The 16,688-nt window shown below is 44.0% G+C and overlaps 1 protein-coding gene across 1 annotated transcript in view; it reads right to left on the bottom strand.

Moving 5' to 3' along the window:
* lclat1 (lysocardiolipin acyltransferase 1) overlaps positions 1–15,932 on the bottom strand; it is a 30,474-nt gene extending 14,542 nt beyond the window's left edge. The window contains 3 exon segments of the mRNA XM_077241954.1: positions 1,148–1,346; positions 6,388–6,574; positions 15,816–15,932. Of these exon segments, the coding sequence (XP_077098069.1) occupies positions 1,148–1,346; positions 6,388–6,574; positions 15,816–15,859 (430 nt within the window). The 5' untranslated portion in view covers positions 15,860–15,932.
* Positions 15,933–16,688: the final 756 nt, after the last annotated feature.

Here is a 16,688-nt window from a genome sequence, read left to right as displayed (position 1 = left end):
TATGTCCCGTATTAGCGTATTTCCCGTATTAGAATATGTCCCGTATTAGCGTATTTCCCGTATTAGCGTATTTCCCGTATTATCATATGTTCCGTATTAGTGTATTTCCCGTATTAGCGTATTTCCCGTATTTGCGTATTTCCCGTATTAGCATATGTTCAGTATTAGCGTATTTCCCCCACTAGCGTATTTCCGCCCTCAGCTGTTTGTATACTGTCCGCCAAGGCATCACTTTACACGTCTTGTGTTGACACACCCCAGAGAAGAGGGGAAGGGGGGGGTGGGCAGTTGCTCATTATCATTTAAAGAGACATGCACCGAAGCGGGTCGCTTTGAACAGAGCTGTTCTTGAGGAGGTAAAAGGCTGTTGTTTTAAGGCAGGAACACACCAAGCTGACGCCTACGAACTAGCGCTGATGAAGGCCGACTGTGTTGTCGCCTCGCGTCGGGGTGAAAAGCTGTATTTGAACACACCGAGAGAACTACTGACGACTGTTAGCAAGCGTGTGTGTTCTGCGCCTGCGTGTAAACGAGACAACTGTCTATTTCTGCAGATATATACGTCTATATTCGACATTCAGAAAGAGAAACTGACGCTGCAGGCTGCAGATACACCAGAGCGTGCTTACCGTTTTGAATATCAATCTTGCTTAACACTTCCTTTATTCCACTCCACTCATGTTAATATTGAAATATTTGCCAAGGAACACTTAGGTAAGATGACATAACATAAGAACACACTTCTATCTGTAGCGTTTTGACTTCTTTACTCTAGTTTTGCTATTATTCTCGTGCACTGACTCCTTCACTAAGCTGAACAGCCAATCAGAGTTCCCTCTTTCACCGACGGCCCGACGCCGATTCAACATGTCGAATCAGCTGTTACAAAGCCCACGAGGACCGATTTCAGCCGACGGTGCGGAACACACTGAGAAAACTTAGTCGGCCGACGCACAAAAACTTCCCGTCGGCCTGGTGTGTTCCTGCCTTTACACAACCATTGAGGAATTTTAAACGAAGTATGTTAAAAACTTTACATGAAGACCCTAAAGAATCATAACAACTTGTGAAAATGGGCATCCGACGACCCCGTTAAAATTTGCACACAAAAACCCCCATCGCTCGTGGGAGGTGCAGCGTGTCTCACCGAAGCCGGGCACGGCCTTGAGCGCGGCTTTGAGGCAGATCTTCTCCAGACGCAGGAAGCTGAAGCGCAGGAGACAGCACCACAGGAACATCCAGTCCAGACGCGTGCGATGGTTCATGATGATCACGCTGCGCTCGCCGGGAACAAACCCGTCACCCGTGATGACCACCTTCACCCCGAACACCAGTTCCAGCAGCGCCTGCACACACACACACACACACACACTGGTGCCTTGAGCGGACTAAAACTTCACAGTTAAAGGGGACATATCATGAAAATCTGACTTTTCCCGTGTGCAAGTGCTATAATCTGGTCCAGTGCTTCTACAAACCCAGAAAACATGTGAAAAGTGAAACCCAGTAACTCTGTTCTAGTGAGTCTTTCTCTGCAAACATGTCAAAATAAACCGATCAGATTTCATTCCTTCTGACGTATGAAGAGGATTTTATTATAATATTCCCGGCTCTTAATCTGCACGTTTATAATATTACCGGCCCTTAATCTGCACGTATATAATATTACCGGCCCTTAATCTGCACGTTTATAATATTACCGGCCCTTAATCTGCACGTTTATAATATTACCGGCCCTTAATCTGCACGTTTATAATATTCCCGGCCCTTAATCTGCACGTTTATAATATTACCGGCCCTTAATCTGCACGTTTATAATATTCCCGGCTCTTAATCTGCACGTTTATAATATTACCGGCCCTTAATCTGCACGTTTATAATATTCCCGGCCCTTAATCTGCACGTTTATAATATTACCGGCTCTTAATCTGCACGTTTATAATATTCCCGGCTCTTAATCTGCACGTTTATAATATTACCGGCCCTTAATCTGCACGTTTATAATATTACCGGCTCTTAATCTGCACGTTTATAATATTCCCGGCTCTTAATCTGCACGTTTATAATATTACCGGCCCTTAATCTGCACGTTTATAATATTCCCGGCCCTTAATCTGCACGTTTATAATATTCCCGGCTCTTAATCTGCACGTTTATAATATTACCGGCCCTTAATCTGCACGTTTATAATATTCCCGGCTCTTAATCTGCACGTTTATAATATTACCGGCCCTTAATCTGCACGTTTATAATATTACCGGCCCTTAATCTGCACGTTTATAATATTACCGACCCTTAATCTGCACGTTTATAATATTACCTGCCCTTAATCTGCACGTTTATAATATTACCGGCCCTTAATCTGCACGTTTATAATATTCCCGGCCCTTAATCTGCACGTTTATAATATTCCCGGCCCTTAATCTACACGTTTATAATATTACCGGCCCTTAATCTGCACGTTTATAATATTACCGACCCTTAATCTGCACGTTTATAATATTCCCGGCCCTTAATCTGCACGTTTATAATATTACCGGCTCTTAATCTGCACGTTTATAATATTACCGGCCCTTAATCTGCACGTTTATAATATTACCGGCCCTTAATCTGCACGTTTATAATATTCCCGGCCCTTAATCTGCACGTTTATAATATTACCGGCCCTTAATCTGCACGTTTATAATATTCCCGGCCCTTAATCTGCACGTTTATAATATTACCGGCCCTTAATCTGCACGTTTATAATATTACCGGCCCTTAATCTGCACGTTTATAATATTACCGGCCCTTAATCTGCACGTTTATAATATTACCGGCCCTTAATCTGCACGTTTATAATATTCCCGGCCCTTAATCTGCACGTTTATAATATTACCGGCCCTTAATCTGCACGTTTATAATATTACCGGCCCTTAATCTGCACGTTTATAATATTACCGACCCTTAATCTGCACGTTTATAATATTACCTGCCCTTAATCTGCACGTTTATAATATTACCGGCCCTTAATCTGCACGTTTATAATATTACCGGCCCTTAATCTGCACGTTTATAATATTCCCGGCCCTTAATCTGCACGTTTATAATATTACCGGCCCTTAATCTGCACGTTTATAATATTACCGGCCCTTAATCTGCACGTTTATAATATTACCGACCCTTAATCTGCACGTTTATAATATTACCGGCCCTTAATCTGCACGTTTATAATATTACCGGCCCTTAATCTGCACGTTTATAATATTCCCGGCCCTTAATCTACACGTTTATAATATTACCGGCCCTTAATCTGCACGTTTATAATATTACCGACCCTTAATCTGCACGTTTATAATATTACCGGCCCTTAATCTGCACGTTTATAATATTACCGGCCCTTAATCTGCACGTTTATAATATTACCGGCCCTTAATCTGCACGTTTATAATATTACCGGCCCTTAATCTGCACGTTTATAATATTACCGGCCCTTGATCTGCACGTTTATAATATTACCGGCTCTTGATCTGCACGTTTATAATATTACCGGCCCTTAATCTGCACGTTTATAATATAACCGGCCCTTAATCTGCACGTTTATAATATTACCGGCTCTTGATCTGCACGTTTATAATATTACCGACCCTTAATCTGCACGTTTATAATATTACCGGCTCTTGATCTGCACGTTTATAATATTACCGGCCCTTAATCTGCACGTTTATAATATTACCGGCCCTTAATCTGCACGTTTATAATATTACCGGCCCTTAATCTGCACGTTTATAATATTACCGACCCTTAATCTGCACGTTTATAATATTACCGGCCCTTAATCTGCACGTTTATAATATTACCGGCCCTTAATCTGCACGTTTATAATATTACCGGCCCTTAATCTGCACGTTTATAATATTACCGGCCCTTAATCTGCACGTTTATAATATTACCGGCCCTTAATCTGCACGTTTATAATATTACCGGCTCTTGATCTGCACGTTTATAATATTACCGTCCCTTAATCTGCACGTTTATAATATTACCGGCTCTTAATCTGCACGTTTATAATATTACCGGCTCTTGATCTGCACGTTTATAATATTACCGACCCTTAATCTGCACGTTTATAATATTACCGGCTCTTGATCTGCACGTTTATAATATTACCGGCCCTTAATCTGCACGTTTATAATATTACCGGCCCTTAATCTGCACGTTTATAATATTACCGGCTCTTGATCTGCACGTTTATAATATTACCGGCCCTTAATCTGCACGTTTATAATATTACCGGCCCTTAATCTGCACGTTTATAATATTACCGGCTCTTGATCTGCACGTTTATAATATTACCGGCCCTTAATCTGCACGTTTATAATATTACCGGCCCTTAATCTGCACGTTTATAATATTACCGGCCCTTAATCTGCACGTTTAGAATATTACCGGCTCTTAATCTGCACGTTTATAATATTACCGGCCCTTAATCTGCACGTTTATAATATTACCGGCCCTTAATCTGCACGTTTATAATATTACCGGCCCTTAATCTGCACGTTTATAATATTACCGGCTCTTAATCTGCACGTTTATAATATTACCGGCCCTTAATCTGCACGTTTATAATATTACCGGCTCTTAATCTGCACGTTTATAATATTACCGGCCCTTAATCTGCACGTTTATAATATTACCGGCCCTTAATCTGCACGTTTATAATATTACCGGCCCTTAATCTGCACGTTTATAATATTACCGGCTCTTAATCTGCACGTTTATAATATTACCGGCCCTTAATCTGCACGTTTATAATATTACCGGCTCTTAATCTGCACGTTTATAATATTACCGGCTCTTAATCTGCACCTTTATAATATTACCGGCCCTTAATCTGCACGTTTATAATATTACCGGCTCTTAATCTGCACGTTTATAATATTACCGGCTCTTAATCTTCACGTTTATAATATTACCGGCTCTTAATCTGCACCTTTATAATATTACCGGCCCTTAATCTGCACGTTTATAATATTACCGGCTCTTAATCTGCACGTTTATAATATTACCGGCTCTTAATCTGCACCTTTATAATATTACCGGCCCTTAATCTGCACGTTTATAATATTACCGGCTCTTAATCTGCACGTTTATAATATTACCGGCCCTTAATCTGCACGTTTATAATATTACCGGCTCTTAATCTGCACCTTTATAATATTACCGGCCCTTAATCTGCACGTTTATAATATTACCGGCTCTTAATCTGCACGTTTATAATATTACCGGCTCTTAATCTGCACGTTTATAATATTACCGGCCCTTAATCTGCACGTTTATAATATTACCGGCTCTTAATCTGCACGTTTATAATATTACCGGCCCTTAATCTGCACGTTTATAATATTACCGGCTCTTAATCTGCACGTTTATAATATTACCGGCTCTTAATCTGCACCTTTATAATATTACCGGCCCTTAATCTGCACGTTTATAATATTACCGGCTCTTAATCTGCACGTTTATAATATTACCGGCTCTTAATCTTCACGTTTATAAAAAAAACGTGACGCAAGAATGTGCGCCTGAAAGTTACTCTGATCATTCTGGAGACGGAGACGTTTGACGAGAGCGATGGAGATCTGAGGGAAACCACTTTTATATTCATTATAAATCCTAATCATAAATACAGTGCATGATGACAATAACAGTTTAAATAAATAGAATAATTATTTAAACTGTCTAATATACACATTTAGATTAAATAAGCCATTCTCATCAATGGAGTTAAGCACTTAAATTCCATGAAATCATTACCGAGAAGTTACAACATTATTTATATTCTAATAAATAGAAATATTAGTAGTGTATGCGCTGCTGTTTGTAATGTTTGATTCGCTAATGATAACAGCAGAATTCGCGCCTGAGGAAATATTTACACGCAAATAATGATCAATAATGCACAATAAGGCCTATCAGTTTCCATTAATATAAAGCAATTAAAAATACTATTTTGATTTATTTATTCAAAACCGAGGCAAGGATCGGCTACTAAATGAATATTAGAAACGTAATGTGACGCACATCCGTATCTCATATTCTCCTGATGTCTCGTACCGTTAAACATGGATCATGTGGATGAATAATCATATGCAAATGATATGCAGATGAGGGTGTGCACAGTGAAAGAGGTAACTCATATATGGTTATTTCGGGGAGGAGACGCATGAACACACTCTTCCTCAGACTGGGGTTATGGAGGGAATGTTGCAGGTTCTGGCGTTTATAAGTCTGGATATTCCTTTCTCTCGGCAACGAACACTTTCAGTACGAGTCCCACACACACACACACACACACAGGCTTATAAACGCGAGCCGGGACTGTAATGAGGGAATGCAGAGCCGCACCACTGGGAGCGTGAGCCATGTGGCCACGATCCGGTCCGTGAGCCAGCGGTACCAGGCCGGAGACAGCAGCATGAGCGGCAGAACCGGACCCAGCAGGAACACACTCCCGAAGAAACTGCCCAGGAACAGCGTGAGGAGGAAACACACACCTCTGACGGACATCATCCTGCAAACACAACACACAACCGTTACACACTCTTGCAAACACAACACACACCTCTGACGGACATCATCCTGCAAACACAACACACAACCGTTACACACTCCTGCAAACACAACACACACCTCTGACGGACATCATCCTGCAAACACAACACACAACCGTTACACATTCCTGCAAACACAACACACACCTCTGACGGACATCATCCTGCAAACACAACACACAACCGTTACACACTCCTGCAAACACAACACACACCTCTGACGGACATCATCCTGCAAACACAACACACAACCGTTACACATTCCTGCAAACACAACACACACCTCTGACGGACATCATCCTGCAAACACAACACACAACCGTTACACACTCCTGCAAACACAACACACACCTCTGACGGACATCATCCTGCAAACACAACACACAACCGTTACACACTCCTGCAAACACAACACACACCTCTGACGGACATCATCCTGCAAACACGACACACAACCGTTACACACTCCTGCAAACACAACACACACCTCTGACGGACATCATCCTGCAAACACAACACACACCTCTGACGGACATCATCCTGCAAACACACAACCAGATGAGGACAGTAATGATGGACAGATGAGGACAGTTATGATGGACAGATGAGGACAGTAATGATGGACGGATGAGGACAGTAATGATGGACGGATGAGGACAGTTATGATGGACGGATGAGGACAGTAATGATGGACAGATGAGGGCAGTTATGATGGACAGATGAGGACAGTAATGATGGACGGATGAGGACAGTAATGATGGACAGATGAGGACAGTTATGATGGACGGATGAGGACAGTAATGATGGACGGATGAGGACAGTAATGATGGACGGATGAGGACAGTAATGATGGACGGATGAGGACAGTAATGATGGACGGATGAGGACAGTAATGATGGACGGATGAGGACAGTTATGATGGACGGATGAGGACAGTAATGATGGACGGATGAGGACAGTAATGATGGACGGATGAGGACAGTAATGATGGACGGATGAGGACAGTAATGATGGACGGATGAGGACAGTTATGATGGACGGATGAGGACAGTAATGATGGACGGATGAGGACAGTAATGATGGACGGATGAGGACAGTTATGATGGACAGATGAGGACAGTAATGATGGACGGATGAGGACAGTAATGATGGACGGATGAGGACAGTAGTAATGATGGACAGATGAGGACAGTAATGATGGACGGATGAGGACAGTTATGATGGACGGATGAGGACAGTAATGATGGACAGATGAGGACAGTTATGATGGACAGATGAGGACAGTTATGATGGACGGATGAGGACAGTTATGATGGACGGATGAGGACAGTAATGATGGACGGATGAGGACAGTAATGATGGACGGATGAGGACAGTAATGATGGACAGATGAGGACAGTAATGATGGACGGATGAGGACAGTAATGATGGACGGATGAGGACAGTAGTAATGATGGACGGATGAGGACAGTAATGATGGACAGATGAGGACAGTAGTAATGATGGACAGATGAGGACAGTAATGATGGACGGATGAGGACAGTAATGATGGACGGATGAGGACAGTAATGATGGACGGATGAGGACAGTAATGATGGACGGATGAGGACAGTAGTAATGATGGACGGATGAGGACAGTAATGATGGACGGATGAGGACAGTAATGATGAACGGATGAGGACAGTAATGATGGACGGATGAGGACAGTAATGATGGACGGATGAGGACAGTAATGATGGACGGATGAGGACAGTAATGATGGACGGATGAGGACAGTAATGATGGACGGATGAGGACAGTAGTAATGATGGACGGATGAAGACAGTAATGATGGACGGATAAGGACAGTAATGATGGACGGATGAGGACAGTAATGATGGACGGATGAGGACAGTAATGATGGACGGATGAGGACAGTAATGATGGACGGATGAGGACAGTACTGATGGACGGATGAGGACAGTAATGATGGACGGATGAGGACAGTAATGATGGACGGATGAGGACAGTAATGATGGACGCATGAGGACAGTAATGATGGACGGATGAGGACAGTAATGATGGACGGATGAGGACAGTAATGATGGACGGATGAGGACAGTACTGATGGACGGATGAGGACAGTAATGATGGACGGATGAAGACAGTTATGATGGACGGATGAGGACAGTTATGATGGACAGATGAGGACAGTAATGATGGACGGATGAGGACAGTTATGATGGACAGATGAGGACAGTTATGATGGACAGATGAGGACAGTAATGATGGACAGATGAGGACAGTAATGATGGACGGATGAGGACAGTAATGATGGACGGATGAGGACAGTAATGATGGACGGATGAGGACAGTAATGATGGACAGATGAGGACAGTAATGATGGACAGATGAGGACAGTAATGATGGACGGATGAGGACAGTAATGATGGACGGATGAGGACAGTTATGATGGACGGATGAGGACAGTAATGATGGACGGATGAGGACAGTTATGATGGACGGATGAGGACAGTTATGATGGACGGATGAGGACAGTAATGATGGACGGATGAGGACAGTAATGATGGACGGATGAGGACAGTTATGATGGACGGATGAGGACAGTAATGATGGACGGATGAGGACAGTAATGATGGACGGATGAGGACAGTTATGATGGACGGATGAGGACAGTAATGATGGACAGATGAGGACAGTTATGATGGACAGATGAGGACAGTTATGATGGACGGATGAGGACAGTTATGATGGACGGATGAGGACAGTAATGATGGACGGATGAGGACAGTAATGATGGACAGATGAGGACAGTAATGATGGACAGATGAGGACAGTAATGATGGACGGATGAGGACAGTAATGATGGACGGATGAGGACAGTAGTAATGATGGACGGATGAGGACAGTAGTAATGATGGACGGATGAGGACAGTAGTAATGATGGACGGATGAGGACAGTAATGATGGACGGATGAGGACAGTAATGATGGACGGATGAGGACAGTAATGATGGACGGATGAGGACAGTTATGATGGACGGATGAGGACAGTTATGATGGACGGATGAGGACAGTAATGATGGACGGATGAGGACAGTTATGATGGACGGATGAGGACAGTAATGATGGACAGATGAGGACAGTTATGATGGACAGATGAGGACAGTTATGATGGACAGATGAGGACAGTTATGATGGACAGATGAGGACAGTTATGATGGACAGATGAGGACAGTAATGATGGACAGATGAGGACAGTAATGATGGACGGATGAGGACAGTTATGATGGACAGATGAGGACAGTAATGATGGACGGATGAGGACAGTAGTAATGATGGACAGATGAGGACAGTAGTAATGATGGACAGATGAGGACAGTAATGATGGACGGATAAGGACAGTAATGATGGACGGATGAGGACAGTAGTAATGATGGACGGATGAGGACAGTAATGATGGACGGATGAGGACAGTAATGATGAACGGATGAGGACAGTAATGATGGACGGATGAGGACAGTAATGATGGACGGATGAGGACAGTAATGATGGACGGATGAGGACAGTAATGATGGACGGATGAGGACAGTAATGATGGACGGATGAGGACAGTAGTAATGATGGACGGATGAGGACAGTAGTAATGATGGACGGATGAAGACAGTAATGATGGACGGATAAGGACAGTAATGATGGACGGATGAGGACAGTAATGATGGACGGATGAGGACAGTAGTAATGATGGACGCATGAGGACAGTAATGATGGACGGATGAGGACAGTAATGATGGACGGATGAGGACAGTAATGATGGACGGATGAGGACAGTACTGATGGACGGATGAGGACAGTAATGATGGACGGATGAAGACAGTTATGATGGACGGATGAGGACAGTTATGATGGACAGATGAGGACAGTAATGATGGACAGATGAGGACAGTTATGATGGACAGATGAGGACAGTTATGATGGACAGATGAGGACAGTAATGATGGACAGATGAGGACAGTAATGATGGACGGATGAGGACAGTTATGATGGACAGATGAGGACAGTAATGATGGACGGATGAGGACAGTAATGATGGACAGATGAGGACAGTAGTAATGATGGACAGATGAGGACAGTTATGATGGACAGATGAGGACAGTAATGATGGACAGATGAGGACAGTTATGATGGACAGATGAGGACAGTAATGATGGACAGATGAGGACAGTAATGATGGACAGATGAGGACAGTAATGATGGACGGATGAGGACAGTTATGATGGACAGATGAGGACAGTAATGATGGACGGATGAGGACAGTAATGATGGACGGATGAGGACAGTAGTAATGATGGACAGATGAGGACAGTAATGATGGACGGATAAGGACAGTAATGATGGACGGATGAGGACAGTAATGATGGACGGATGAGGACAGTAGTAATGATGGACGGATGAGGACAGTAATGATGGACGGATGAGGACAGTAATGATGAACGGATGAGGACAGTAATGATGGACGGATGAGGACAGTAATGATGGACGGATGAGGACAGTAATGATGGACGGATGAGGACAGTAATGATGGACGGATGAAGACAGTAATGATGGACGGATAAGGACAGTAATGATGGACGGATGAGGACAGTAATGATGGACGGATGAGGACAGTAGTAATGATGGACGCATGAGGACAGTAATGATGGACGGATGAGGACAGTTATGATGGACGGATGAGGACAGTTATGATGGACGGATGAGGACAGTAATGATGGACGGATGAGGACAGTAATGATGGACGGATGAGGACAGTTATGATGGACGGATGAGGACAGTAATGATGGACGGATGAGGACAGTAATGATGGACGGATGAGGACAGTAGTAATGATGGACAGATGAGGACAGTAATGATGGACAGATGAGGACAGTAATGATGGAAGAATGAGGACAGTTATGATGGACAGATGAGGACAGTAATGATGGACGGATGAGGACAGTAATGATGGACAGATGAGGACAGTTATGATGGACAGATGAGGACAGTTATGATGGACAGATGAGGACAGTAATGATGGACAGATGAGGACAGTAATGATGGACAGATGAGGACAGTTATGATGGACAGATGAGGACAGTTATGATGGACAGATGAGGACAGTTATGATGGACAGATGAGGACAGTAATGATGGAGAGATGAGGACAGTTATGATGGACAGATGAGGACAGTTATGATGGACAGATGAGGACAGTTATGATGGAAAGATGAGGACAGTTATGATGGACGGATGAGGACAGTAATGATGGACAGATGAGGACAGTTATGATGGACAGATGAGGACAGTTATGATGGACGGATGAGGACAGTAATGATGGACGGATGAGGACAGTTATGATGGACGGATGAGGACAGTTATGATGGACGGATGAGGACAGTTATGATGGACGGATGAGGAGAGTAATGATGGACGGATGAGGACAGTTATGATGGACAGATGAGGACAGTAATGATGGACAGATGAGGACAGTAATGATGGACAGATGAGGACAGTAATGATGGACGGATGAGGACAGTAATGATGGACAGATGAGGACAGTAATGATGGACAGATGAGGACAGTTATGATGGACGGATGAGGACAGTAATGATGGACAGATGAGGACAGTAATGATGGACGGATGAGGACAGTTATGATGGACGGATGAGGACAGTAATGATGGACGGATGAGGACAGTAATGATGGACAGATGAGGACAGTAATGATGGACAGATGAGGACAGTAATGATGGACAGATGAAGACAGTAATGATGGACAGATGAGGACAGTTATGATGGACAGATGAGGACAGTTATGATGGACAGATGAGGACAGTAATGATGGAGAGATGAGGACAGTTATGATGGACAGATGAGGACAGTTATGATGGAGAGATGAGGACAGTTATGATGGAGAGATGAGGACAGTTATGATGGACAGATGAGGACAGTTATGATGGACGGATGAGGACAGTTATGATGGACGGATGAGGACAGTAATGATGGACGGATGAGGACAGTTATGATGGACAGATGAGGACAGTTATGATGGACGGATGAGGACAGTTATGATGGACGGATGAGGACAGTAATGATGGACGGATGAGGACAGTTATGATGGACAGATGAGGACAGTTATGATGGACGGATGAGGACAGTTATGATGGACGGATGAGGACAGTAATGATGGACGGATGAGGACAGTTATGATGGACGGATGAGGACAGTAATGATGGACGGATGAGGACAGTTATGATGGACGGATGAGGACAGTTATGATGGACGGATGAGGACAGTAATGATGGACGGATGAGGACAGTTATGATGGACAGATGAGGACAGTTATGATGGACAGATGAGGACAGTAATGATGGACAGATGAGGACAGTAATGATGGACAGATGAGGACAGTAATGATGGACGGATGAGGACAGTAATGATGGACAGATGAGGACAGTAATGATGGACAGATGAGGACAGTTATGATGGACGGATGAGGACAGTAATGATGGACAGATGAGGACAGTTATGATGGACGGATGAGGACAGTAATGATGGACGGATGAGGACAGTTATGATGGACGGATGAGGACAGTAATGATGGACGGATGAGGACAGTAATGATGGACAGATGAGGACAGTAATGATGGACAGATGAGGACAGTAATGATGGACAGATGAAGACAGTAATGATGGACAGATGAGGACAGTAATGATGGACGGATGAGGACAGTAATGATGGACAGATGAGGACAGTAATGATGGACAGATGAGGACAGTTATGATGGACAGATGAGGACAGTAATGATGGACAGATGAGGACAGTAATGATGGACGGATGAGGACAGTAATGATGGACAGATGAGGACAGTAATGATGGACGGATGAGGACAGTAATGATGGACAGATGAGGACAGTAATGATGGACGGATGAGGACAGTAATGATGGACAGATGAGGACAGTAATGATGGACAGATGAGGACAGTTATGATGGACGGATGAGGACAGTAATGATGGACAGATGAGGACAGTAATGATGGACGGATGAGGACAGTAATGATGGAAGGATGAGGACAGTAATGATGGACAGATGAGGACAGTTATGATGGACAGATGAGGACAGTAATGATGGACAGATGAGGACAGTTATGATGGACAGATGAGGACAGTAATGATGGACAGATGAGGACAGTAATGATGGACAGATGAGGACAGTTATGATGGACAGATGAGGACAGTAATGATGGACAGATGAGGACAGTAATGATGGACAGATGAGGACAGTAATGATGGACGGATGAGGACAGTAATGATGGACAGATGAGGACAGTAATGATGGACAGATGAGGACAGTTATGATGGACAGATGAGGACAGTAATGATGGACAGATGAGGACAGTTATGATGGACGGATGAGGACAGTTATGATGGACGGATGAGGACAGTAATGATGGACGGATGAGGACAGTAATGATGGACAGATGAGGACAGTAATGATGGACGGATGAGGACAGTAATGATGGACGGATGAGGACAGTAATGATGGACAGATGAGGACAGTAATGATGGACAGATGAGGACAGTAATGATGGACAGATGAGGACAGTTATGATGGACAGATGAGGACAGTAATGATGGACAGATGAGGACAGTAATGATGGACAGATGAGGACAGTTATGATGGACAGATGAGGACAGTAATGATGGACAGATGGGGACAGTTATGATGGACAGATGAGGACAGTTATGATGGACGGATGAGGACAGTAATGATGGACGGATGAGGACAGTAATGATGGACAGATGAGGACAGTAATGATGGACGGATGAGGACAGTAATGATGGACGGATGAGGACAGTAATGATGGACAGATGAGGACAGTTATGATGGACAGATGGGGACAGTAATGATGGACGGATGAGGACAGTAATGATGGACGGATGAGGACAGTTATGATGGACAGATAAGGACAGTAATGATGGACGGATGAGGACAGTAATGATGGACGGATGAGGACAGTAATGATGGACAGATGAGGACAGTAATGATGGACAGATGAGGACAGTAATGATGGACAGATGAGGACAGTAATGATGGACAGATGGGGACAGTTATGATGGACAGATGAGGACAGTTATGATGGACGGATGAGGACAGTAATGATGGACGGATGAGGACAGTAATGATGGACAGATGAGGACAGTAATGATGGACGGATGAGGACAGTAATGATGGACGGATGAGGACAGTAATGATGGACAGATGAGGACAGTTATGATGGACAGATGGGGACAGTAATGATGGACGGATGAGGACAGTAATGATGGACGGATGAGGACAGTTATGATGGACAGATAAGGACAGTAATGATGGACGGATGAGGACAGTAATGATGGACGGATGAGGACAGTTATGATGGACAGAATAAAGTGTTCCAACCAATCACTGACAGGGGCGGGTGTTGCTCCGATTTCGCGTCCAGCCGTGCACCAGCGCAAAACCTCACAACACCCGCCCCTGTCAGTGATTGGTTGGAACACTTTATTTTGGTTTTGAGTGGTGGTTGTACACATTTGTTTTTGTGTGCAGATCTCAGAGCCTACGTTGCCTACAGAGACGCGGTTTTTGGACGGCATGCTTATGGGGCGGGCAGCTAGCGGATCGTTAGGAAAGATTAGACATTTATTTTTGGGCCTGAAATCACTGATACAACCTTTAAGTGTGTTAAGAAACAAGTGAGGTCGATTTAAGTGCACTTAAGTGGCCTTTAATTTCGGTGATATTATATTCTTTATATTAGAGGCCCAGCACACAGATGAGAATACTGTACATCAATGATGAATCAGTTCAGCACAGAATCATGACAGCTTATATGATATATAACTTATATGATAATGGATGAATCCATAAAAACAGCCTGACTGACAGACACACACACACACACACACACACACACGTGACTCTGCAGTTTGTGTTTCAATGAAAACCCACCAGATTAAACACCTTACAACAGCAGACCAAGACTTATGACGGGTTATGAAGCTCACACTTGTTGATGAATGGATCAGCAGTGACTATCATCTGTCACGCGATCATTACAGCAACAAAACAACTATTCGCGTCCAATACTGTGTGTGTGTGTGTGTGTGTGTGTGTCATTTATTTACTCACTTCAGCGCTTTTGCAGGAGAAGTAACAATGTTCGTAAATATCAGCCGTGAAGACATTCATCCCCTGCAGTCAAGCACAGCATCCACAGCTCTTCAGTTCAGATCAGCGCAAACACAGTAAACGCGATGTAAAACTGATGTAAACGCGATGTAAACACGATGTTTACAGTGACATCCGTGATTTTGCACGACCTCTGAACTTCCTCCTCAGACGAGTGACGACACGCTCCTCCTCTGACCAATCACAGACTAGCCCCGCCCACTCTCACCACCGAACACACAGCTCGAGTCCGTTCTAGCGGTGATTTTCCACTCTCGCTCCTACTACTACTGCAGTCCATAGGCGCCGATACCGTGGGTTCTCCGGGGCTCGAGCACCCACGGAAAATACCGAGCACCCACGTGTGTGCCAGACTGCAAGTAGGCTACATTCATTTAAAATTAAACATTTCAGTTGGTGCTATGTGAAGCGTCTGTCACACTGTGATTGGTTATGTTGCTGTCAGTCGCCTGCTCCATATCCTATCCACCAATCACAGCGTTTCTCGGATGAAAACGCCTCTGATCGCGGTTACGTGTCAGTTAAACTTTTGATCTCCAATCCTGTCTGTATTTGTGAGAAGTGGCGCTGTCCTGAGCTATGGTCCTGAGTTGAAAGATAGTCTACTTTACGGCTTTATTATCAGGTAAATGGGTGTGTGCGTTCGTGTCGGCGGCTGTCCATTTGCTAAAACGGGTCGCACACCGGACGAGAAGCGCCGCGCCGCGCAGTGCCATGTCTTTTACAATTCGAACACATTATTCTCTATGAGTGTAACTTACACACACCGGCGGCGCCCAGCTACGGCTATATATGACCTTGTTCAAAATCCTGCGTGCCACAGAGCGCA

This window comes from Siphateles boraxobius, unplaced genomic scaffold (assembly GCF_051911475.1).
Source record: "Siphateles boraxobius isolate OS27281-9 unplaced genomic scaffold, OSU_SipBor_1 249, whole genome shotgun sequence".
NCBI lineage: Eukaryota > Metazoa > Chordata > Actinopteri > Cypriniformes > Leuciscidae > Siphateles > Siphateles boraxobius.
This window is presented reverse-complemented; position numbering and strand designations above follow the sequence as displayed.